The sequence below is a fragment of the Ursus arctos genome, unplaced genomic scaffold, assembly GCF_023065955.2.
Source record: "Ursus arctos isolate Adak ecotype North America unplaced genomic scaffold, UrsArc2.0 scaffold_34, whole genome shotgun sequence".
In the NCBI taxonomy this organism is placed as follows: domain Eukaryota; kingdom Metazoa; phylum Chordata; class Mammalia; order Carnivora; family Ursidae; genus Ursus; species Ursus arctos.
Window position 1 is genome coordinate 5,525,403 of NW_026623030.1, and position 27,175 is coordinate 5,552,577.

At 37.9% G+C, this 27,175-nt stretch overlaps 1 protein-coding gene across 2 annotated transcripts in view; it reads left to right on the forward strand.

Moving 5' to 3' along the window:
* FAM210A (family with sequence similarity 210 member A) overlaps window positions 1-27,175 on the forward strand; it is a 38,924-nt gene that overhangs the window by 8,861 nt on the left and 2,888 nt on the right. For both annotated transcript variants that reach the window (XM_026486343.4, XM_026486344.4), the window contains exons 2-3: window positions 16,883-17,399; window positions 23,313-23,424. In XM_026486343.4, coding sequence (XP_026342128.1) covers window positions 16,924-17,399; window positions 23,313-23,424 — 588 coding nt within the window. In that variant the 5' untranslated portion in view covers window positions 16,883-16,923. The remainder of the gene's footprint in view (window positions 1-16,882; window positions 17,400-23,312; window positions 23,425-27,175) is intronic.

The window sequence follows — 27,175 nt, forward strand, 5'->3', positions numbered from 1 at the left end:
GGATTTTAGATACAAGTCTTTTATCTGATATGTGCTTTGCAAATGTTTTCTCCCCATTTGTGGCTTGTCTTTTTATTCTTTTAGCAGCGTCTTTCATTAGATCGGTTTTTAATTTTAATGAAGTCCAACTTACTTTTTTTTTTTTTAATGGATCCTGCTTTTGGTGGTGTATCTAGCAAGCCAAACCCAAAGTCACTTAGACTTTATTCTATGTTTTCTTCTAGAAATGTTATAGTTTTGCGTTTTACATTTAGGCCTATGATGCATTTTGACTTAAATTTTGTGAAAGGTTTAAGGTCTGTGTCTGTGTTCATTTTTTTGCATGTGGACATCTGCTTGCAGTATCATTTGTTGGAAAAACTATCCTTTCTCCATTGAATTGCTTTTGCGCCTTTGTCAAAGATCAGTTGACTATATTTGTATGCATCTCTTTCTGGACTCTGTTCTCTTGGTCTGTGTCTGTGCTTTCTCCAATACTTCACTGTCTTGGTTATTGTAACTTTATAATAAGTCTTCAAATTGAGTAGTGTATCAGTGATTTTTTTTTTTTTTTTTTGGTCTTATTGCACTAGCAAGGAATTGCCGTATGATGTTGAATAAGAGTGGTGAGAGAGGACATCCTTGCCTTGTTCCTGGTCTTAGGAGGAAGGTGCCCAGTCTCTTTCCTCTTAAGTATCACATTAGCTATGGATTTGTTGTAGGTGGTCTTCATCAGATTGAGGAAGTTCCCCTGTACTCTTAGTTTGCTCAGAGTTTAAAAAATCATGAATGGGTGCAGGATTTTGTCAAAGGGTTTTGCTGCATCAATCCATATGATCATATGATTTTTCTTCAGCTTGTTGATATGATGCATTACATTGATTTTCAACTGTTCAGTCATTCTTGAGTATCTGGACTAATTCCACTTGCTTTGGTGTATAGTTGTTCTTAAACATTGATGGATTGGATTTGCTAATATTTTGTTGAAGATTTTTACATGTATGTTCATGAGAGATATTGGTTTATATACTTGGATATCTTCATCTGGTTTTGGTCATAGGCTAATGCCGGCCTCATAAAATGAGTTAGGAAGTCTTCTCCTTCCATTTTCTGGAAGAGATTGTGGAGAATTGACATTATTTACATTATTTCTGCCATAAATATTTGATAGAATTCACTAGTAAAAACACCTGGGCCTGGTGCTTTCTTTTTTTGAAAGCTTAATTCTTATTGATTCAATTTCTTTAAAAGATATAGGACTATTCAGGTTATCTTTTTCTTCTTGTATGATTTTTAGTAGTTTATATTTTTCAAGGACTGGCTCCATTACACCTAAGTTACCATATTGGTGGGCATAAAGTTGTTTACAGTATTCCTTATCACTTTCTGAATGTCTGTGTGTCAGTAGTCAAGACTTCTGTTTCATTTCTGATATTAGTAATTTGTGTTTTCTCTCTTGGGAAACCTAGGGAGAAATTTTCCGAGAACCAGATTGTGGTTTTATTACATTTTCTATTGTTTTCCTTTTCAATTTCATTGATTGTTGCTGTGATGATGATGGTGGCCTGCTTGCTTTAGGTTTATATTGCTCTTCTCTTTCGTTTCCTAAAGTGAAAGCTTATCTTACTGAGTTTACATCATTTGTCTTTTCTAATATGTGCATTCAGTGCTATAAATTTCTCTGTAAGCCTGCTTTACTGCATCCCATAAATTTCAGTAAGTTGTATTTCCATTTTTTATTCAAAATATTTTAAAATTTAGACTTTTTTGACCTATGAATTATTTAGAAGTATGTTGTTTAGTTTCCAGGGGTTTTCCAGCTGTCTTTCTGTTAGTGATTTCTAGTTTAAGTCCATTATGGTCTGAAAACATATTTTGCATGATTTTTATTCTTTTAAATATGGTAAAGTGTATTTTATGGCCCAGAATGTGGTCTATTTTGTTGAACGTTCATGTAATAAGCTTGAGTAGAATGTATATTCTGCTGTTGTTGAATGGAGTGTTCTATAAATGTCAATTAGATCAAGTTGATTAATAGCGTTTAGTTCAACTGTGTCCTTAGTGATTTTCTGGCTGCTGGATCTATCAAGTACTGACAGAGGGTTGTTGAAGTTTCCAGTTATAATAATGGAAATGTCTGTTTCTAATTTCAGTTCTGTCAGTTTTTGCCCTGTACTTCAATCTTCTTTTGTCAGATGTGTACATGTTTAGGATTGTTACGTTTTCCTTATGTTATCATTGCATTACTATTTATTATGAAATAGCCCACTTTTCACTGATAAACAAGGAATTTCTAAAGTCTTCTTTGTCTGAAATATAGCTACTCATCTTTTTTTAATAAAAATCAGTGTTAATGTGGTATGTTTTTCTCCATCCCTTGACTTGCAACTTAATCTGAGTCTTTATGTTTAGAGTGGGTGTTTCTTAAACAAAATGTAGTTTGCTTTTTTTTCTTAATTTTTTAAATTGACTTAATAATCTACCATGTTTGCAAACGTTTTTTATTCATTGCCATTTGTTCTTTATTTCTTTTTCCCTTTTTCTGCCTTCTGTGGCTTTAACTGAGAATTTTATGATTCTGTTTTATCTCTTCTTTCAGTGTATTAATTGCACTTTTGAAAAAACTATTTATTTGAGAGAGAGAGCATGTGCACAAGTGGGGTGGTAAGGGGGCAGAGGGAGAGAAAGTCTTAAGGACCCTGAAATTATGACCTGAGCCAAAACCAAGAGTCGGACGCTAACTGACTGTGCTACCCAGGCGCCCCTCAATTGCACTTTTTAAATAAATTTTTAGTGGTTTCCCTAAAGTTCATAATACACTTTTATCTCATATAAACCACCTTCAAATGATACTAAAATATTTCATGTGTATTTGGAAGTACCTTACCATGGAGTGTTATCATAGAGTAGTCTCAATTCCTTGTAGCAGTGCTGTTTTTTATTTCACTTATTATATGCTATTAATCACTTAATGTATTGTTACTAGTATTACTTTAAACAGTTAATTCTAAATCAATTAATAATAAAAAAGATCTTATTTTACCTTTGTTGATCCATCCCTGTCAATCTTTTGGTTTTTTTAATTTAAATTTAATTACCCAACATATAGTACATCATTAGTTTCAGATGTAGTGTTCAGTGATTCATCAGTTGCGTATAACACCCAGTGATCATCACATCTTGTGCCCTCCTTAATACCCATCACCCAATTGCCCCAGTCCCCCCACTTCCCTTTCCGCAACCCTCAGTTTGTTTCCTAGAATCCAGAGTCTCTCATGGTTTGTCTCCCTCTCTGATTCTTCCCATTCAGTTTTCCCTCCTTTCCCCTATGGCCCTCTGTGTGCTATTCCTTATGTTCCACATATGAGTGAAACCATATGATAATTGTCTTTCTCTGCTTGACTTATTTCACTTGCATAATCCCCTCCAGTTCATCCGTGTCAATATAAATGGTAGGTATTCATCCTTTCTGATGGCTGAGTAATATTCCACTGTATATATGAACCACATCTTCTTTATCCATTCATCTGTTGAAGGACATCTCAGCTCTTTTCACAGTTTAGCTATTGTGAACATTGCTGCTATGAACAATGGGGTGCAGGTGCCCCTTCGTTTTACTACATCTGTTTCTTTGGGGTAAGTACCCAGTAGCCCAATTGCTGGGCCATAGGGCAGCTCTATTTTTAACTTTTTGAGGAACCTCCATGCTATTTTTCAGAGTGGCTGTACCAGCTTCCATTCCCATCACCAGTGTAAGAGGGTTTCCCTTTCTCCACATCCTCATGATGATTAGTTGTTTCCTGTCTTGTTAATTTTAGCCATTCTGACCAATGTGAGGTGGTATCTTATGTGGTTTTGATTTGTATTTCCCTGATGGCTAATGATGTGGAGCATTTTTTCATGCGTCTGTTGGCCATTTGTATTTCTTCTTTGGAGAAGGTCTGTTAATGTCTTCTGCCCATTTCTTGACTGCATTATTTGTTTTTTGGGTGTTGACTTTGATAAGTTCTTTATAGATCTTGGATAACAGCTCTCTATCTGATTTGCAAATATCTTTTTGCAAATATCTTCTGATTTGCAAATATCTTCTTCCATTCTGTTGGTTGCCTTTTAGTTTTGTTGACTGTTTCCTTTGCTGTGCAGAAGCTTTTTATCTTGATGAAGTCCCAAAAGTTCATTTTTGCTTTTGTTTCCCTTGCCTTTAGACTCCTCTCTTGCAAGAAGTTGCTGCAGCTGAGGTCGAAGAGGTTGCTGCCTGTGTTCTCTAGGATATTGATGGATTCCTGTCTTACATTTAGGTCTTCCATCCATTTAGAGTTTATCTTTGTGTATGGTGTAAAGAATGGTACAGTTTCATTCTTTTGCATGTGGCTGTCCGGTTTTCCCAAAACCATTTGTTGAAGAGACTATCTTTTTTCCACTGGATGTTCTTTCCTGCTTTATCAAAAATTAGTTGACCATAGAGTTGGGGGTCTATTTCTGGGTTCTCTGTTCTGTTCCATTGATCTCTGTGTCTGTTTTTGTGCCAGTACCATGCTGTCTTGATGATCACAGCTTTGTAATATAACCTGAAGTCGGGCATTGTGATGCCCCCACCTTTGTTTTTCTTTTTCAACATTCCTCTGGCTAATTGGGGTCTTTTGTGGTTCCATCCGAATTCTGGGATTGTTTGTTCTAGCTCTGTGAAAGATGTCAATGGTATTTTGATAGGAATTACATTGAATTTGTAGGTTGCTCTGAGTAGTATAGACATTTTAACAATATTTTTTCTTCTGATCCATGAGCATGAAATGTTTTTCCGTCTCTTTATGTCTTCACTTTCTTTTCATAAATGTTCTATAGTTTTTAGACTACAGATTCTTTACCTTTTTGGTTAGGTTTATTCCTAGGTATCTTATGGTTTTTGGTGTAATTGTAAATGAGATCAATTCCTTAATTTCTCTTTCTTCAGTCACATTGTTGCAGTGTATAGAAATGCAACTGATTTCTGTGCATTGATTTTTTTATCTTGCCACATTGCTGAATTGCATTCTAGTAATTTTGGGGTAGAGTCTTTTGGGTTTTCCACATAAAGTATCATGCCATCTGTGAAGAAGGAGAGTTTGACTTCTTCTTTGCGAATTTGAATGGCTTTTATTCCTTTTTGTGTTTGATTGCTGAGGCTAGGACTTCTCGTACTATGTTGAAGAACAGTGGTGAGAGTGGGCATCCCTGTCACGTTCCTGACCTTAGGGAAAAGCTCTCAGTTTTTCCCCATTGAGAATGATATTTGCTGTGGACTTTTTGTAGATGGCTTTGATGATATTGAGGTGTATTCCCTCTGTCCCTACACTGTGGAGAGTTTTAGTTAAGAAAGGATGCTGTATTTTGTCAAATCCTTTTTCTGCATCAATTGAGAGGATCATATGGTTTTTGTCCTTTCTTTTATTAATGTATCACATTGATTGATTTGCAAATGTTGAACCACCCTTGCAACCCAGGAAGAAATCTCACTAGGTCTTGGTGAAAAATCCTTTCAATGTACTGTTGGATCCTATTGGCTAGTATATTGGTGAGAAATTTGTTAGCCATGTTCATCAGGCATATTGGTGTGTAATTCTCCTTTCTGATGGGGTCTTTGTCTGGTTTGGGGTTCAAGGTAATGCTGGCCTCATGGAATGAGTTTGAAAATTTTTCTTCCGTTCCTGTTTTTTGAAACAGCTTCAGAAGAATATGTAGTAGTTCTTCTTTAAATGTTTGGTAGAATTCCCCTGGGAAGCCATCTGGCCCTAGACTCTTGTTTGTTGGGAGATTTTTGATTACTGCTTCAATTTCCTTGCTGGTTATGGTTCTGTTCAGGTTTTCTATTTCTTCCTCTTTCAGTTTTGGTAGTTTATGAGGTTCCATGGATGCATCCGTTTCTCCCAGATTGACTAATTTTTCGGCATATAGTTGCTCATAATATGTTCTTAAATTGTTTGTATTTCCTTATTGTTGGTCTTAATCTCTCCATTTCATTCATGATTTTATTAATTTGAGTCCTTTGTCTTTTCTTTTTGATAAGTCTGGCTAGGTGGTTATCCATCTTATTCTTTCAGAGAAGCAGATTTTAAGTCCATTGATCTGTTCTCCTGTTCTTTTGGTTTCTTTCTTTGATTTCTGCTTTAATTATTACTATTTCTCTTCTTCGGCTTGGTTTGGACTCTATTTGTTGTTCTTTCTCCATCTCTTTTAGTTGTAAGTTTAGCTTGTGTATGTGGGACTTATCTAATTTTTTGAGAAAGGCTTCTATTGGTAGGTACTTCCCTCTTAGGACTGCCTCTCCTGTATCCCAAAGGTTTTGAACAGTTATGTTTTCATTTTCATTTGTTTCCATGATTTTTTAAAATTCTTTAATTTCACGGTTGACTCATTCGTTCTTTAGTAGGATGCTCTTTAACCTCCAAGTGTTTGCGTTCCTTCCAAATTTCCTGTTGTGATTGAGTTTAAGGTTTAAAGCATTGTGTTCTGAAAATATGCAGGGAATAATACCAGTCTTTTGGTACTGGTTGAGATCTGATTTGTGACCCAGTATGTGATGTATTCTGGAGAATATTCCATGTGCACTCAAGAAGAATGTGTATTCTGTTGTTTCAGCATGGGATGTTCTGTACAGATCTATGAAGTCCATCTGGTGTGTCATTCAAAGCTCTTTTTTCTTTGTTGATTCTCTGCCTAGATGATCTGTCCATTGCTGTGAATGGAGTGTTAAAGTCTCCTTCTATTATTCTATTATCAGTATGTTTCTTTAATTTGGTTATTGATTGGTTTATATAATTGGCTTCTCCAAAGTTAGGAGTATAAATATTTATAATTTTTAGATTTTCTTGTTGGATAGGCCCTTTAAGTATGACATAGTGTTCCTCTTCATCCCTTACTACAGTCTTTGTTTTAAAATCTAATTTGTCTGATAGGAGCATTGCTACCCAGCTCTCTTTTGAGGCCCATTAGCTTGATAAATGCTTCTCCACCCCTCTCACTTTCAAGGTGTCTTTAGGTCTAAAATCAGTCTCTTGTAGACAACATATGGATGGGTCTTGACTTTTTGTACAATCTGATACCCCATGTCTTTTGATTAGAGCATTTAGCCCATTTACATTCAGAATAACTATTGAAAGTGCCATTGTATTGCCTGTGAAGTCCCTGTTTCTGTAGACTATCTCTGTTTCTTTCTGGTCTCTTGTTACTTTTGGGCTCTCTCTTTGCTTAAAGGATCCCCTTTAATATTTCTTGCAGGACTGATTTAGTAGTCACAAATTCTTTTAGTTTCTGTCTGTCCTGGAATCTCTTTCTCTCTCCTTCCATTCTGAATGACAGCCTTGCTAGATAAAGTATTCTTGGCTGCATATTTTTCTCATTTAGTACCTTGAATATATCATGCCAGCCCTTTAGGGGCCTGCCAGGTTTCTGTGGCTAGGTCTGATGTTAATCTGATATTCTTCCCTCTGTAGGTTAGGAGCCTCTTGTCTCAAGCTGCTTTCAGGATTTTCTCTTTTTCTCTGTAATTTGCAAGCTTCACTATTATATGTCAGGGTGTTGATCTGTTTTTATTGATTTTGGGAGGGGTCCTCTCTACCTCTTGGACATGAATGCTTGTTTCCTTCCCCAAAATGGGGAGGTTCTCAGCTGTAATTTGCTCAACTAGACCTTCTGGTCGTTTCTCTCTCTCTTCACCCTCAGGCATCCCAATAATTCTGATGTTGGTATGTTTCATGGCATCAGTGATTTCTTGAAGCCTGTCTTCCTGTGCTTTTAGTCATTTTTCTTTCTTTTCTTCAACTTCGTTTCTGTCAACCTGTCTTCTAGATCATGTACTCTCTCTTCTGCCTCATTTACCCTGCCTGTTAGAGCATCCAATTTAGACTGCATCTCAGTTATAGCATTTTTAATTTTGGCCTGATTAGATCTTATTTCTGCACCAAGAGATTCTCTGGTGTCTTTTATGCTTTTTTTTAGGCCCAGCTATTAACTTTATAATTGTTATCCTGAATTCCAGCTCTGACATCTTATTTATATCCATATCAGTTAGATCTGTGGCAGAGAACATTACCTCTGGTTCTTTCTTTTGTTATGAATTGCTCCTTCTAGTCATTTTGCCCAGAGAAGAATGGATGAGCAAATGAGCACAATCAAAAATATTCATCACAACCCAATCAAAATACACACTAGACAAATCCGAAGAGATCAGAAACCGAAACAGAAAAGCAAAGAAAAACAAAACAAAACAAAAGGGTGAGTGGCATATAATCTCACAGGGTGGACAAAACAGGGTGATCCACTTGTTCCTTTTTTTTTTTTTTTTTTTTAATGATTTTTTATTATATTATGTTAGTCACCATACAGTACATCCCCGGTTTCCGATGTAAGGCTCGATGATTCACACTTGTTCCTGAATGAATTTTGGTCTGTGTGTTAAAAGGCACTAAATCCCAAAATTGCAAAGAAAGCAAAACTTATGTGTGTGTATATCTATATCTATGTCTATATCTATATCTATATCTATATATATAGATATATATGTATATATATGTATATATTTAGTTCCAATATATATATAGTTTCAATTTTCCAATATATATATGTGTATATCCATCTATCTATCTATATATACACACATACATACACACACACACAAATAAGAGTGAAAAAAGGCCAATAATGAAGCATATATCTATAAAATGTAGGTGTAAAAAAGAAAAGTTACAAAGCGACTTAAAAATAAAGAGTTCATAAAATAAGAAACGTTGAAAAGGAAAAAAGAAAATGGGAAATTGTAGACTGAAAGATAAACAAATCATGAGAAAAACTGTGAGTTCTATATACTGTTTTCTCCTAGCACTGGAGTTTTACAGTCTTGTGGGATGTGTAACCTTGTGCACCTGTTCTTCCAGTTGGTCTTCTGGGGGAGGGGCCTCCTGTGCTGCTTCTTAGGTGTGTGCCTGGGTGGAGTTGCATTGCCCCTTGCCAGGGGGCTGGGCTCAATGTAAGCTGGTCCTCTGTGTGGCTTTTGTTCCCTGAAGGCTTTCGGTGCCTCTTTAGAGGATCCAAATAAAAATGGCCGAACCCCGATCTCCAGCCCCAGAGCTGAAATATCGAGGTCCCCCCTCTCCAGTAAACCCTCTAGGATAAATGGTCTTCACTTTTGTGTGTGCCTAACTCTGCAGACTCCTGTGGCATGTGTCCATAGTGACCCTCCTGGGGGGTGTCCAAGGGTCCCCGTTACTGCCCTTTGTAGGGTCCCGCTGCTGAGAGTGGTCAAGGGATCGTGTGTGGACCTGCTCCACCCCTCCTGGAGGACAGCTAAATGTCACCATACTGTCCTTTCTGGAGCCGCAATCCTGAAAGCTGTTGCCAGGTTGTGGGCGCACCCATTCTGCCCCTCCCGGGGTCCCAGCATTCCAGTCCGTTGCAGGGTGCCAGGCAGAGAGCAGTCACCCAGTCAGGTCCAGGTTGTGGTTATGGTGACCAGAGCTGAGATCCCCCTCCTGGGCTCCCTGACCGTAAACCAGTTTTCCTGTTCCACTGTTTGGGTCCTCTACGGGCTCAGGCACCCCTGTTAGTTCTGTGACTCCTGATATCCGTCTAGAATTCTGCCCCTTTTATTCCCTGAGCACCTTTCAGGCAGGGATGTCTCTCACTGGAGCATTTCTAAGAGTTCCAATTTTGCCCTTTGGGGCTATATCACTTTCTTGTAGTGGGCTTATGGAGGCTCCCTCCCCCCCTCCATTTATCTTCCAGTATCTCCTCTCAGATTCACTTCTCCACACCTACGTTGCAAAAAGCAGTCGCTTTTCTACTTGTAGAGTTCCAGATATTTATTCTTACATCTCCAGCTGAATTCGTGGGTGTTCAGAATGGTTTGATAGTTATCTAGCTAAATTCAAGGGACCAGATGAAACGAGGTCCCCTACTCTACCACCATCTTGCCTCCTCCTCCTGCAGTTTTCTAACCTCAGTCGTTCTTATTTTATATAGATCCGAGTTTCTATGTTATTTCCCTCTTGAAGGTCAAGTGGACTTGCAGTGAATTCCTTCCGTTTTTTTGTTTGATAGAACCTTTATTGCTTTAATACTTTTGTTGGGTAATTTTGTTGCATATAGAATTCAAGTTTGATGGTTTTTCTGTACATGCTTTAAATATTCGTTTTACTCTCTTGGGGCGCCTGGGTGGCACAGCGGTTAAGCGTCTGCCTTCGGCTCAGGGCGTGATCCCGGCGTTATGGGATCGAGCCCCACATCAGGCTCCTCTGCTATGAGCCTGCTTCTTCCTCTCCCACTCCCCTTGCTTGTGTTCCCTCTCTCGCTGGCTGTCTCTATCTCTGTCAAATAAATAAATAAAATCTTTTAAAAAAAAAAAAATAAATAAATAAATAAAAATAAATAAATAAATAAATATTCGTTTTACTCTCTTGTGTGCCTGGTTTCTGTTGAGAAGCCTCTACCTTTATCCTTGTTCCCTTCTAGGTAAGGTGTTTGTTTTTGGGTGTTTTTTCCCCCCTATCTTCTTCCAAGATTTCCTTTTTGTCTTTGATTTTCTGCAACTTAAATATGATATGCTCAGATATGGATTTTGGATAATTATCCTACTTGCTTCTCAGAGTTTCCTGGACCTGTGATTTTGTGTTTGTTAGGAATTTTGGAAAATTCTCTCCTATACTTCTTTCTCTGTTCTCCTTCTGGTATTCCTATCGTGTGTATGTTACACCTTTTGAAGTTGTCCCATATGCCTGGATGTTTTGTTTTGGTATTTTTATATGTGTGTTGGTCAGGGGAGAAGGGTTCTTTTTTTTTTTTTCCTCTTTGCATTTCGGCATAGGGAGTTTCTGTTGACCTCCCTTCAAGCTCATGGATTCTTTCCTTGGCTCTGTGGATTATGAGTCCGTTAAAGGCATTCTTCCTTTCTGCTACAGTGTTTTTGTTTTGTAGCATTTCCTTTTGGTTCTTAGAATTTCCATTCTGCTTACATTCTATGTTGTTTACTTTTCCCATTCAAGCTTTTAACATATTATAGTTATTTTAAATTGACAGGGTTAATTTTTAAGTCCTCAAAACTTCCCAAGCTAAAGATGCTACATTGATTTTGGAAGTAATTCATTAGAGATAAATTGAGTCTTTTAAAACCTGACAAATTGTTGACATTCATGGAACTGAATTAGATTGAACACACACTAGATGCCAGGCTTTACACTAGTCCCTGTAATTACTGGAAATCAAGACAAACTTCTTGCTGTCCAGGAACATAGAGTCCACAAAAAAAAAAAAAAAGAAGAAGATTCTAATATCTATGTTTTCAGTGGAGTTTCTTCTCTAGCTTGCAGGGCTCAGGGACTTCAGAAGGAATTAGTGCCTGTGATGTGACTTGCAGGAAAATGGCAGTTGAAGTAGGACTATTATTCACAGAGAATTTGTACACTTTGTGATTTTGTTTTCACAGTTAGGGCATCTGTGGCGCCGTGGCCCATGGGCTGGAGGAGGTGAGGACAAGCCAGAAGACTTTATTCGTCTCATTCCTGCTTTAACCTGAGCAACTTTGCTTTTATTTATTTTTACTAAACTTCCAAATAAGATTTCGTTTGACAAGATGTTTTTTGATTCATACAATAGAGAACTAAATCTTGCTGTTGGAATTTGTTGTTTAACTCTTAACTTTTTAGTTAGTATGTTTTTATTTCTTATAGAAGAATGGCGTATAAATCAGTTAACTCCTTGTGCGCTCAGCTATCGTATTTCTAGTGCTGCTCAAATGTCTTAGGCTTCCAGGGCTTGCGGGTTGTGAGGAACAGAAACGTGTTCCTATAATTTTGAGCAGTGTGGGTTTGGTTAATATATAGAAGGAGAGGGGCGCCTGGGTGGCACAGCAGTTAAGCGTCTGCCTTCGGCTCAGGGCGTGGTCCCGGCGTTATGGGATCGAGCCCCACATCAGGCTCCTCGCTGGAAGCCTGCTTCTTCCTCTCCACTGCCCCTGCTTGTGTTCCCTCTCTCACTGGCTGTCTCTATCTCTGTCAAATAAATAAATAAAATCTTTAAAAAAAAAAAAAATATATATATATATATATATAGAAGGAGAAAAGGAATCTCATGAACTAGTTCATTTGCCTCATAGAACTGGAAATTTAGAATATAGCTTCTTAGAATTCCAACAGCATTCTAACATTTGTGCTTTCTCATTGGCATTTGCTCCAATCCATTCTTCCCGCTGTACCATTCCTTTAGCTTGGCTTCTCTTTGGTTCCCATTGCTTCCTTATACCTTTGCTTTTTTTTCTTTCTTTCTTTCTTTTTTTTTTTTTTATTCGAGTATAGTTGACACACAATGTTACATTCGTTTCAGGCGTACAGGGCAGTGATTTGACAAATTTACACATTACACTAGGCTCAACACAAGTGTAGCTATCATCTGACACCATACAACAGTAGTACCATATCACTGACTGTATTCCTTACGCTGTGCCTCTTATTCCCATGACTTATTCATTCCACAACTGGAATCCTTAGACTTTTACTCTTGACCACTATGTCTTCACCTTCTCTTTGCCTCAGAATTGCTATGGAGAGGCTCCTAACTTTCACACATACGTGTTAACTGCTTCTTCATGCCTGGTCTTGGGCCAGATATTATTGGATTGATTATGTAGTTTCATGTAGTTTTTCAAGTTTTGTGCCAGAGCCATCCTAGACAACTGTTTTTCCTGTGTAATCTCCTTTCAGCTCAGGCACTTATTTTTAGGCTATTTCACTGTGAATAAGGGCAACAGACTACTTTGTTTACTTACAAACTTACAATAATAACTTGTAACATTTTCTGAGCACTCGCTACATACTCCTCATTTTCTGGACATTTTACGTGCATTTACTTTAATCTCAGAACAATCTTATGAAGTAGGCGCTATTATTAACCCCATTTTACAAATTGGAAACCAAGGCATGGGGGGGGGCTAATCAACTTGTCCAAATGGTCTGTAGTTTATAGCATATTCAGGATGTGAACTTGGGCAGTCTGACCTTGGATTCCAGGCTCTCATTTGTTAAATTCTACTGCCTGCTCATGAAGATTATTCATGACAGAATCAGGCCTTACTTAGAAATTATTCATGATGCCCCTACCATACAGGGTAGGGCTGTATACTGAGAATTAGGCACCATTAATCATATGCCAGCCCCTTGCAGTGTTAAAGGCCTTTCTGATATAATTCTAAAGGGGAAAAGGATAGCCACAGCGAGCAATGTAATCTTGTCACTTCAGTTGGGTCTGGTAATGCATTTCATCATTTATTTCCATAACTAAAGCAATAAGCAGTTTAGAACACTACCTCATCTATACATATGAAAATTTCATACTGCCGAGGCGGGAAAATAACAGGCAACTTTTGGTATAAGTTGAGTCTCATGATTTAAAAAATGTATTACAGAAATTATTGTATTTCACTGGAAGAAATTCAGGTTTAAGTTGTTCATCACTCCAGGTCTCCACTTATATCAGAAATAGTTAGAGGCCTGTTTGTTCACAGCTTCTTCAGGTCCACTCATCCTGTCCACATATAACTAATTCAGTCTAAGTAGAGTTTATGAAGAATGACACCTGCACCATTGACCAATAACCAAAAACTTTTATCTTTAATTGAAAAGATGAGCAGACTAATAAAATCCAGTAACAGAAGCTGCCAGTGAGCTGAGACCATCATATACAACGCTAGCTGTGAGACAAGATCACTTCTATCTTGCCTAGGTTTTATTGTTCTTGAAGCCTGTTCATTCCAGAATACGTATGATACTACTCAGTTTGTACTTGCCATCTACTTTTACTTGTTTTTATCTGAAGTAGTTTGTTCCTTGAAATCTAATGAATCTTACTGTGTATGTCATCAGTATTAATGATTGATTACTTTTGGAAGTCTAGAATTGCACTGTCAGATATTGTGGCTATTGTCCATATGTTCTCATTTAAAATAGTTTTAATTTTTATTTTTAACTTTAAAGTTAATTTTAAGTTAAAAGTTAATTTCTTGGGCCGTATGTTTCCTTAGGGCACTTTTATCATGTGTCTTATGTGTCCTATGTATCTTAGTCTACTGAAAATTGGCACTGTTTCTTTCTTCCAGAAGTAGCAATATAGCTTAGTGACTAGGTTTGAAACCCAGCTTCTCCACTCACCAGTTGAGTATATTTCCTCTCTGTGTTTCAGTGTCCTCAAATGTGAAATGGTGACAGTAGTCCCTCCATAAGATTGTTGTAAGAATAGTATGAGTTAATACATGTAAAGTGTTTATAACACCTACCGCATAGTAGGGGCTCAAAAACATCTTACAATGATGATGATGATGATGATGGATAACAGCATTGCCACCACGTTGCCTCTGGCACTGAAGCCATTTGCTGGGCCTAGAGAAATGACCCCCAAATTCATATTGCCATTTGTTACCTGGCTATAGGAGATTCTGATTTATTAGGTCTGGATGGAGACCAGGAATCTGGTTTTTCAAGCCACCTGTCCTTTCCTTCAACATCCCCAACCTGCCACGATTCTGATGCATAGCCAGTTCTGGAAACCACTAGCCCAGATACTGGTTTCTAAGGGAACCAAAGTAAATATTAGCTCAAGAGGTAATACAGGGGTGACTCTTGTAAATGTTATGCGAAGTTAAAGAAGCCAGTCACAAGAGACCACATATTGTGATCCCATTTAAATGAAATGTCCAGAAGAGACCAATATAGAGAGACAGCAAATAGTTTAATGGTTACCTGGGGCTAGAAGGGGGAGGGAATGATGAGTGACTGCCCATGGATATGGGATTTCTTTCTGGGGTGATGAAAATGGTCTAAGCTAAGACTGTAGGGATAGTTCACAACTGTGAATATACTAAAAGTCATTGAATTCTACAGCTTAAATGAGTGCATTCTATGTTCGTTAGACTTCAGTAAGGATATTTTTTTAAATAATAAGAAGTACGAGAGGATAATTTTTTTTTTTAATGGGAGGGGGTAGTTGGGGAAACCAGGGGAAAGGGTGCAAACTGGATGCTTGAAAAGAGGCTCTTTTTTTAAAATCTTTTTTTTCCTTTATTTTATTCACAAACATATAATAATCTAGTTATCCGAAAGCCACCCAGGAGCTTCAACTCCTGGAAAACTGCCTTGTAAAGGAAATAGGTTTAAAAGGGGGGGAAAAAACCTTTTGAGTTCCGAAAACATCTGCATTAAAGCCATGGACAGGAATAATTCAAAGATAATGGTGCTGGAGAAAATACTCAAAATAAATCCAACTAAAATAGAGACCAAAGATTCATAGTAAAATACTTGAAAGGAATTTTTTGTAAAAAGTGAAGCCAAGCGTTATATTTGAAAATTTTAGGTTATAATTCCAACTCAGCTAATTCTTAGAATAAGTAACCAATTGATGGTTTTTCCCCCCCTTGGAATAGACATAGCATAGATTTGTAGGAAATAAACAACATAGGTACATATTGTAAGAAAGCACAGTAATACCTCCTTTACTTAACATTTGACTTTCACAACAAATAAGTCAGTTTTGTAAAAATAATTAAGGACTTAATCATTTTTCTCTGTGGCCTTTCTTAGTCATTTAATATTTAAGTCATTATTTGAAGCACCTGTTATCATCCTGTGGTATTTCTTTTTGGTTAGTAACTGGTCTGATTCTTCAGATTGTCACTTGTCATTGACTTTGCATTTCATTGCAGCAATCTCCAGTATCACCTTTAAAGGTTTCCTGGGAGCCTATTATTTGCAAGATACGCAGTCTCTTTTCATAATTTATTTGCATTGTGTTGTTGGATTATCTGTGAGAGCCTGATAAGAGCTGATGTTAACTATTAATTAGGGAGGGATGAGTCAGGGGATTAATTCTATATGGGGACAATTCATTATTGGATATTTTTATATAATGACAGACAACTTTGTACCCCAGATAACAAATATTCATATAAAATGAAGTACCTGTATTTATTGGATTGCTCATTTATTGGGGTGCTAACTCGTATCCTGTTTACTCTTGTTTGGTGTGCAGTTTTAAAAACGAAATCATCTATTCACAGTGTAGTAGACGTAGTAAGGTAGCTGATGTGGGGTAAGGGTAGAGATTGTGGTCAGGTGGCACTGCCTGGTATTGAGGGAAGGGAATTGATTTCCTATGTAGCATGTTTAGTGATGCATACTATAATTCTGTTTTATTAGTGGGGAAACCTACGTCTAGGGAGGCTAAGTAATTTGCTCAAAGTAATACCACCGTTAGCTCAGTTGGGTCTATCTTATTCCAAAGTCTGTATTCTTTTGAAATTACATTATACTGTCTTTTGACAAAAAGTTTAGATATCTGGAAAAGTCTGTCTCCTCACCAGCCAAAAATAGATGTGATTTAGAATTTTATATAATTTAGTCGAAAGGCATTATAGAAAAAATGGTACTTGTATCAACTATTTATCAGACCTTAACAGTTGTAGTAATAACTTACTTGATGCTTGTTAGTTTACAAAAGCACTTTTACATCAGAGATTTAATGTAATTTATATAACAACCCTGTGGAGTACTCCTCATTTTACTAGTAGACTTGAGCTTGAAGTCTAAAAGGCAATTACATGAGGGCCCAGTTTTTTTTGCTTCTAGATCTTATTATTTTTCCATTATGCTACACAGCTTCCTTGTAGAATAACAGAAGCCCTACAAACATCCCCTTTGTAGCAGTAAAATAACCTCAAAACATTACCCTTCGAGATATCTGTTGGACTGGTTTACTCTATCATGTTTAAATATATTTTAGTAACATTTTAAATTGTGGTATGTTCAAACTATATGCCTTAACATTAATGATTTATTTTTAAGTGGATTGGTTTAAAATGGAAATCTGTATAATCTAATTTTTTTTTATCTAGTCTCTGTAGAAGCTGAAATCCGACCGTCACCGTTCTTCAAAATGCAATGGAATGTACCAAGGTCTGTATTCCGACTGGCACATAGGACATGCATGGAACCACAGAAAGCCAGTCTTTTTGGACACTGTCAGAACATAAAGGGACCATTACTTTTGTATAAATCTGAATCCAGAGTAGTTTTGGTACAGGGCCCTCAAAAACAATGGCTGCATTTGTCTGCTGTCCAGTGTGTTGCAAAGGAAAGGAAGCCATTCACTGCTCATCCACCCCAACGGGGGGTCCTTCACCATAAACGGTGGGAGCAAGATATTTTATCCAAGAGGATAATGTCATCCAACGCCAGATCCCCTGGAACTCCTTCAGAAAAAAAGGAAGAACCTGACCCCTTACAAGACAAGTCTATTAGTCTTTATCAACGATTTAAGAAAACATTTAGGCAATATGGAAAAGTTTTGATTCCAGTGCATCTAATAACTTCTGGTGTTTGGTTTGGAACATTTTATTATGCGGCCATAAAGTAAGTTTTTGCTTGGTTGAGCACCTTTCCCAGCTTTATCAGAATGTTAATCTTCTTAATTGTACTAATCGAAGCCTTAAGTAGTTTCTTAAATGCTTAATGTCTAACTGTTGAGTGCGACTGCTTTTCATAGCTGCTTTTGACATTTTCACAGCTAGATTTGCTTACCATGTATAGCAGCGTTATACAAAGATTTTAAACTATCATCTCATTTAATCCTCACAACTATATGAAGTAGGTAATTATTCCCATTATATTAAAGAGATTAAGGAAGAATAAGTCAAAACAACTTAGCTTTTTCCCAAATATTTTGGAGTCCTTTTTCAAAGCCCCTGCTCATCTATCAACATTTAGCATGACGCAGAAATAAGAGATTGCAGAAATTTGGCAGCACTATTGAGTTCTATACTTATATATTGCTTAAAGTGTCCACAAACGTAAAAAGATATCTATTATTTTGCCATATATGTGATTTTGGTGGGAAATTAGTATGATATTTTTGCCAAAGTCTAGCTCTATATCCGTTACAGATACAAAAAGGAACAAATTGCAAGTTTATGTTTTAGTGTTACCCACATCTGATATGTGTCAAGGTAAGGTCTTTTGTTCTGATCAGAAGTTAATTTGTTGTACACTTAAAAAATTGAGTGTAGATCTCATGTGTTATCACAACTAAAATAAACTTCTAAAAAAAGTTGATTTGGTGGGCCTAGCCTGCACGTACTGTAAAACACAGAATGTCTAAATGCACCTTTTTTTGTTAAATACTCTTCCTTTCTTTTAAGGCAAGTTACATTATTTACAATGTTTTAGAAGCAGGGTATACATTGAAACAGCTCCCAATGATTTCCTGTTTGTTTCTACCACTAGCAACCAAGGCGTTCCCACATGTGCCTGTTCCTTTGAATGTGCTGTGTGGGCTTTTCTTGTATTAGCCTGGGCAAGACAGAGCCGAATGAGCTCACCATCCTGAGAGCAACGAAATGGCACAATGGACCCCACTTTGAGTTTAGTAAACTCAATCCTTATGGGGCCAGAATTATTTTATTCTTTCCGGAAGTCCATCAATTTTCAATGTTTGGTTCTATTTAATGGCTTGATAGTAAGGTATTAAGATATGTCAGTTTTATATGTAAAGTTCACTCCTTGGGAAAAGGTTATTTTTTACTAAATTAAAAGATAATGAAATGAAGACTTATTTTTGGAAGACACAGGATTAGAAGTGTTTCTTTACAAAAGTTCTGAAAGGATTTTTTTACCTTGTATTATTGATCCTGTTCTGATTCTCTTCACATCTTTTTCTCCATTATCTTCCTAATATTCAATTATATCCTTCTTCATTATGTATCATTATCCTTTAAGAATTGTTCCTTTCTTTATAGAAGACACTTGTATGTACACTTTATGGAATTATCTTTTTCATTAATGACATTTTTCTGGACATATGTAATATTTATAGAAGTCTCAAAACTGCCCTTAGTTTTTAACAGAGCATAAAATCCTGTGCCATTTTGAATAAAAATTATTACTGGCCTTCAGCTCTAATTAATTAATGGCTGCCTGTATGTCAAATGTTCTTTTTTGAGCTCTTGAGGATTTTCTGATGCAATACTGTGAAAATTGATATGACTGATAGTTCTGCCCTCCTTAGTTTGCCCTTTATAAGCATTTGGCCAGAAGGCCTTGGAGGGAGAAATCTAAATTTTTAATTAATTGAATATGAGATTCTCATTTGGACTGTCAAAAACAGCACTTCTGTTCTTTTTACTTTCCCTTGCTTTCTTAAGTAAAAGAGCTCTGTAACTAAAAAAGCAGACCCCAAGTAACCTGGTGATATAAATTATACTTAAGATTTTTTCAGTCCGTCTGGCACCTACGGCAGTTGTGGTGACATTCTGCCGTCCCCTGTGGAATGCACCCTCATTTTATTCTTCCCCCTCTTTTTCTAGAGAATACTTGTGTGTAAACATGGTGGTAAGACTCTCCACTTAAAGTCATGTCCCTTTATCCATCACAATTTGCCTTCTGGCTGTTTGTCAGAATGGGACTTTGGTTGCCAGACCCCCCACCCCTGCCCAGCCACGACAACTGGTCTGTTCTGTTATGGCATCACACAGCTAATTTCTATTACGTAGGATGTGTTGCTTCCCAGAAACAGTTCTTCTTAATGTTTTTATTAAATCCTATCCCTTCAGAAAGTTGATTTGTTCTAAGTAAAGATCTTATCACAAGTAATGCTTACAGAATAAGTATTTAGGATTTGTTCTAATGGCAGTGTATCTTTAACTGCGATGTGGTTTCATTATCAAATTGGAGTTGATTGTATTAAATATAGGTTTTTCAATTCACCTGACAAAAGGCTAGCTTTATTTTATCTTGTTTTCACCTGGGCAAAGCTCTCTGTTATTTGTTACCTACTTAACTATTAAAAGAAAGAGAAAAAAATAGTTTGTGATTTGAAAGATGGGCGTTTGACATCACACTGCATTAGTGACCAGTGTTTGTTTTAGTCACTCTGACAACTAGCATTACTGCCTTACTAGACGTGATGGAACAAAATGTCATTCTGTATTTAACTCAGTGATAAAGAAACATTTTGAAACATTTTATTTCAGGGAGATCTGAATTGTACATGTTAATAGATTTTATTTTAAACTAAGCTTTGTTGCCCCTTCTATCTGGCAAACATTTTATTTTGAAACATTTTATTTCAGGGAGATCTGAATTGTACATGTTAATAGATTTTATTTTAAGCTAAGCTTTGTTGCCCCTTCTATCTGGCAAACATTTTATTTTGAAACATTTTATTTCAGGGAGATCTGAATTGTACATGTTAATAGATTTTATTTTAAGCTAAGCTTTGTTGCCCCTTCTATCCGGCAAAACCTTGCAGAGATCTTACATCTAAGCAGAAGTGCTGTGTTTGATAAGTGTAGCTTCGTGATGATGGTTTTGTTTCTACACTAAGATGCCTTGTGCTTTAGACCTCAAGTTTCTGAAGTTACAGATCCAGTCCGAGGCAAAATCCTGCCTGATTTTTACTGCATTTTCTCCCCACCGTGAATGTGCTTTTGCCCCCATGTGTTTCTGCATCCGTTGAAACATCCGTAAAGCTGGCAGTTTGTAAAGCACAGATTTCTGTCAGGCCGTGGAAGCTTCAGAGTAAAAAGTGACAAGTGGATATTACTGTTGGGATTAGTCCCTCACTAGTATTTCATATTTAGCGATTCCAAAGGAAGTGAAAGTTATTTTTACTTTAAAATAATCAAATCAGTATTTTAGAAATAAATAGAACCAGGGGCGCCTGGGTGGCTCAGTTGATTAAGCGTCCTGCTCTTGATTTCAGCTCAGGTCATACTCTCGGGGCTGTGGAATCAAGCCCCATGTGGGGCTCTGTGCTCAGTGGGGAATCTGCTTGGGATTCTTTCCCTCTGCCCCTTCCCCCCGGCACACACTCGCTCGTGCTCTCTGTCTCTCGCACTCTAAAATAAATCAATAAATCTTTAAAATAAAGAAAGAACTAGAACCAGTTGTTTGCTTCTTTATTTTTTAAAAGATACTTGTACAAAGTGTCTGAGGTAATTATTTGATCTTTATGATAGTTTTTTTTTTAATCACTCAATTTTGTCTTATTTTTGGCCAAATGTTTGTCTTTTGTTTCCCCTTCATGATTGCTGTTAAATGTGTAGATTTTACATAGTGGGCTAGGAAATGATTGATAGAATAATTTTATAATTGTATTGGTTCTAGAAGATATAGTTATTAGCCTATCATGGTAAGGTATTAATGGTGCATAGTGACTTGATTAGATCCATAGAATAGCTACGTCCTCGTAGTACTAAGTTTTGCTTTAATGAGATTCTGTTGTTATCTAAGAGACTTGAAAAGGAACTGATGGTGGAGAAAGAAGAAACCAGGTTGGACTTACAGTCGATTTTGTAATTTAACTTTTTAAAGATCCTTCAGATATCTGCTTTCCTCTTGTGGATGGTAGGTAATTTTCCTGGATGGTGATCAGCCATATGTTCTTGAGAGTAGTCCCTGATTTCAGAGTATTATAGTGAAATCATAGAGGGACAACTTCCCCAATTAACCAAATTATTTTTTAATATTAAGAATAGGAGCGCCTGGGTGGCACAGTAGTTAAGCGTCTGCCTTTGGCTCAGGGCGTGATCCCAGCGTTATGGGATCGAGCCCCACATCAGGCTCCTCCGCTATGAGCCTGCTTCTTCCTCTCCCACTCCCCTGCTTGTGTTCCCTCTCTCGCTGGCTGTCTCTATCTCTGTCGAATAAATAAATAAAATCTTTAAAAAAAAAAAGAATAAGTTAGTTTGCTAGCTATTACGTGTTATACAGAATACAGCTATCTATAATAATAATGGATGTAGGCAATCTCTTTCTTAATTACAAAGAGAGTACCTGTACAGAGAAGTACCCTGTAGGCTCTGTCTTAATCAAGAGTCACACGTACACCAGCAATGGGACAAACTGACGTCATGTGGCTTCTGTCACGATGCTCTGAGACAGAATTAAATATACAGTTTTCCTGTTGAGAAATAGCCTGAACCTGATCAGGAGGGAAAAGACAGACAAATCCAAATAGAGGGGTATTCTCCCATGCTAACTGGTCTGGAAGCTTCGAAATTCTCAGTGGCAAAGACATCCTGCCCTCCTCCTCAAAAAAATTGTGAGGATCACTTCTAGAGGAAAGGAGACCAGAGAGAAATGACAAGATAGTGCTAAGGGACATACTGGAACAATTCAGGAAATTTTAATATTAAATAATACATTGTGTATTAACTATAGACTCTTGTGTATGTTAAATTTCCTGAATGTGGGGGCGCCTGGGTGGCACAGTCAGTTAGGCATCCAACTCTTGGTTTCGGCTCAGGTTGTGATCCCAGGATGGTGAGATTGAACCCCACATCTGGCTCCACGCTCAGCACAGACTCTACTTAAGACTCTCTCCTTCTCCCTCTGCCCCTCTCCCCCACACTCTCTCTCTCTAAAAATAAATAAATAAATCTTTTTTAAAAATTCCTGAATATGATAGTTATGTTTTTGTAGGAAAAGCACAGAACAAGAACCTTGTTGTGAATGAAGGGCGAAGGGTTACAATGTCTGTAAAACAACACACAGTGAGAAAAGGAGAGAGCATGAGAGAGCTTATGCCAGTATAGCTAAATGTTGATAATCGTGGAAACTAAAAATAAATTAGGGCTTAACAGCTCATATTAGAGACTTTCTCTGCCTTCTCTCCCTCCGTCCAAAAATTGGTTGCAATTTATGGTAATAGCTTCTTCACCTGCCTTCTAAGCCTGCTAATAAAGTAGAGGCATCCATTTAGAATAATTGAAGTTTTCATCAAACCCATGGAGTCATTTATTCTTTGCATAATAACACAGTAAGTACTGTTATAATGTTGCTTTTACAACAATATAGTTTGACATGTAATTTTAGAGATGAAAGCTTAGGTCTTGAAGTTTGAATTAGAGCATTCTGAAGAAGTAGTGTTAGGGGAAACTAAGACCAAGTAAATGAGTCTGACCGTTCCTTCTCTCTTAAGTCGTTTAAAGCTATTAATTTTACTCTGCTAGATCCTTCTGTTTTTTTAAATATGGTAATTAAGGATGTATGTCCGTGTGCAGAAGCAAAACGGAAGCTGCAAACAGTAAGATACGGTATAACACTGATGTTTCTGTACATGGTCTTCTAGAGCTCTTGACAATGCATAAGTAACTTTTAAACAAAATGTGGTTTTGGTGTTTTCAGAAAACTTTTTGAAAATATTTACCCCTTAAAGTTTGTGTGTATACATACATAAATGTGTGTGTATATGTATGTTACTTTGTTTCTTAGAGGAGTGACATATATATATATATATATATATAAATGATTTTGTTTCTTTCTTAGAGGAGTGAATGTCGTTCCTTTTCTAGAACTCATTGGGTTACCCGACAGCATAGTAAGCATTCTGAAAAATTCCCAGAGTGGAAATGCACTAACAGCATATGCCTTGTTTAAGGTAAGTACTGTTGTAAGTGAGTTGCTCTTCACACTTAACCAGTAGCCCGTGCAGTTCCTCGTCAAACTCCATGTTAGTTCCCAGTAGTTACTTTTGTAACTTAAAATACCATAGTCGAATGGCTAAAGTTTTATGTTTTTTTAAGTTTAAATTTTAAGCATAAATAAAATGATGGTTTAAGAAGAAGTGACTTGAAAATAGGTAGATCATTCCTAAACTGCTGTGAGCAGACAAATGTGAGACTTCCAGATTTCCGGAAGTCATCCTTTTGACATTTGTCCCACTTACGGTATATTAATTTTCCTTATTCAGAGATCCACATGCTCCCTGACTTGTTTAGTTATATTTAGCATTTATTTTACTGTTTATGATAGTTCATCTTCTTGATAAGTAAAATAGTAAAGTGTAGTTCAAATTGTTTTATGGGATAAACCTTAGACTCACTGTAAATTGTGGAATTTAGCCATATTAATCTTATTTTTCACACTTAACAAATAATTATGAAGTTCTATATATCTTCATCCTAAGAAAGAAAAACAGGTAGAAAGCGTTTGGAACTAGATTTTATTTTATTTTACTTCTGTTGTAGTAAAAATACTTGGAAGTATGGTTTTATAGCAGTACAGGTAACGTTTTATTCTGTCACCGTCATTAAAATCCTCTGAAATCTTAGATTTCCTTTTTTATTATTTTGACTAGAGGGCTAAAGCTTAATTGCTGAGCTTTACAACATTAAAACTTAATAAAGATAAATTTTCAAGTTTCTAGTTACAGTGGTTGTAATTTACCTTAATAAATCAAAGCATTGTGATGATTTAAGCCATTTCCCTAATTATAATTGCTCCTTATCGGATGCTCCCATAACATGTATGTAGCTCTTATAGTTTGTATCATGGTGTGGTGTTAGTTTTGTGGGGCTTTTTTGTTTTTTTATTTATTTTTTATTTTTTTAAAGATTTTATTTATTTATTCGACAGAGATAGAGACAGCCAGCGAGAGAGGGAACACAAGCAGGGGGAGTGGGAGAGGAAGAAGCAGGCTCATAGCAGAGGAGCCTGATGTGGGACTCGATCCCATAACGCCGGGATCACGCCCTGAGCCGAAGGCAGACGCTTAACCGCTGTGCCATCCAGGCGCCCCTTTTTTGTTTTTTTAATACTTGGTTTCTTTATTTGATTTTCTGTGTGTAGGAATTCAAAGTCAAGTCGTCTTTCTCTGTGTTTTCACTGTGCCTGATACGGTGCTCTGTAGGCACATCAGGGCTCACAGCATGTTTGTTGTGTGGGAATTAAAACATGAACCTGTACACGTCGGGGAGTTAGTGTCAGCAGTGTTCCTTCCCGCTCAGTATTCCTCTATGAGGTGGGAAATGTACAGGGGATTCCCCTGGGTATTGTCTGTAACCTATAGTTTCTTGGGTGGAGCGTCCAACACTGAGATTTATTGGTTCAATAAGGCAAAGCCTCAAAACAAGGTGTGGCGAAGAGGAGAAAAACCACCTGAATGTGACCTTGTCACACTGACTAGGACACACTCCTCAGCCCCCTAGCACTGTCCTGGAAGTGAACCTTTGTTTGCATTGACAGAAATTTGTTGAGCTCCTACTCTGTGCCAAGTGCCATTCTAGGTACTGGCAATACTATAATTAAATCAAATGGTACAAAATACATGCCTTCATGGAACTTATATTCTAGCGGTGGGAGCCAGTTAGGTGAAGAAGGTAAAGTTAAGGGGCGCCTGGGTGGTGGAGTTGTTAAGCATCTTCCTTCGGATCAGGGCGTGATCCTGGCGTTATGGGATCGAGTCCCACATCAGGCTCCTCCGCTATGAGCCTGCTTCTTCCTCTCCCACTCCCCCTGCTTGTGTTCCCTCTCTCGCTGGCTGTCTCTCTCTCTCTGTCAAATAAATAAAATCTAAAAAAAAAGAAAAAAAGAAGGTAAAGTTAACGCGCGCGCGCGCGCACACACACACACACACACACACACACACACACACACACACACCATGGTGTTTAGATGACGTTAAGTGCCAAGAAGAAAGAACAAACCAGCAGGGAAAGATGTGTTTGTGTTGGAGTGGGGTTTTTTTGGTATTTGGGTTTATTTTGTTTTTTTCAGTGGGAGGGTTGCCAGAATGTGAGGGAGTTAATCAGGTAGTTGTATGGGAGAAGAACATTCGAGGAGGGGAAACGCAAGTGCAAGGTCCTGAGGCTACAGGATACCTGGAATATTGGAGGAAACAGGGAGGATGCCAGTGTGGCTGGGATGAGTGAACAGCAGAGAGGCAACAGAGCGGCCCGATCAGGGTGGCCTTACAGGCCATTATGAGCACTCTGGCTTTTACTCAGAGGAGATGGAAAGTCCCTGGGCAGTTTTGAGTATCTGACTTGTGTCTTAACAAAATCATTTTGGCCGCTATGCTGAGAACAGTCTATATATATATAACTGGGCAAGGGTAAAAAGCCCAGAGACCTAGCAGGAGGGGTTATTGCCATGGTATGGGTAAGAGCTGGTAGTGGCCAGGACCCAGGTGGTAGCAGGAGAGCCCATAAGATGTAGGTGGATTCTGGATGTGTTTTGAAGATGGAGCTGTGGAGTTTTTTAATGGATTGAACATCAAGTATGCAAGAGAAAGGAGTTGAAGCTATTGTTAGGTTTTTGGCTTGAGCAACTTAAGGATAGAGTTGCGGGGCACCTGGGTAGCTCTGTCGGTTGAGCCTCCAACTCTTGGTTTCAGCTCAGGTCATGATCTTGGGTCGTGAGATCAAGCCCCACATCAGGCTCTGTGCTCGGTGTGGTGGGGGCGCCCTGGTGGCTCAGTCCATTAAGTGTCTGACTCCTGATTTCAAATCAGGTCATGATCTCAGGCTTATGAGATCAGGCCCCACGTGGAGCTCCCTGTTCAGCAGGGAGTCTGCTTGGAATTCTCTCTCTCCCTCTCCCTCTGCTCCTCCCCCCATGCTCTAATAAATAAATAAAAGAATAGAGTTGCCATTTCCTGAGACGCAGACAGCTTTGAGAGAGCAGGTTTGGGGTGGAATCATTGAACATCATTAGATCAGTTTTGAACAAATGACATTTTAAGATCCTCTTAGACATGCAGGTGGAAATAAGTCGGAGGTTGTACATACTGGAATTTAGGGAAAAGGCTCAGTCTGGAAATCTAAGAATCATTAATGTCAGATAGCACTACAGACTTGAAATGGGGTAAGACCACCAAGGGAAGGAGGTAGGTGGAGAAGGAGTACAGGGACTGAATGCTGCCCCACAGTGTCCAGAGGTAGGCGACAGGAGGAAGAACGGGCAGGAAGGACTGGAAAGGGGCAGCCTCCGAAGTGGAAGGAAACCAGGGAGGTGGGGGCATGGCAGCCAGGCAGGACATGTTCCAAGGAGTAGAGGCGGCCGCTGGCTTCATAGTTCTGATGGTTCACAGGCCTCTTCAGTGACTGTTATGAGAGGTGGGGGTGGAGGCTTAGAGTAAATTCAAAAAAATGAAGAGGGAAATTGAATATGGAGAGCATAGGCAGCTCTTCAAAGAGTTTTGGTACTGAATTTAACACAGAAGCTATGTGATACAGTTGCGCTCCGCTTTTGTGTTGCTCGTTGACCAGTTCATCTAGTGCTCAGCTTTGGTCCTTAAATCTCTGGTCAAAGTTAAGTTGGGATTTCAGAGCCGGGGTGGATTGTAATGAGAAGGTAGCATAAGGCCTTGGAAAAGTCGAAGGGATTTGGAAGTGAAACTAAACTAAATT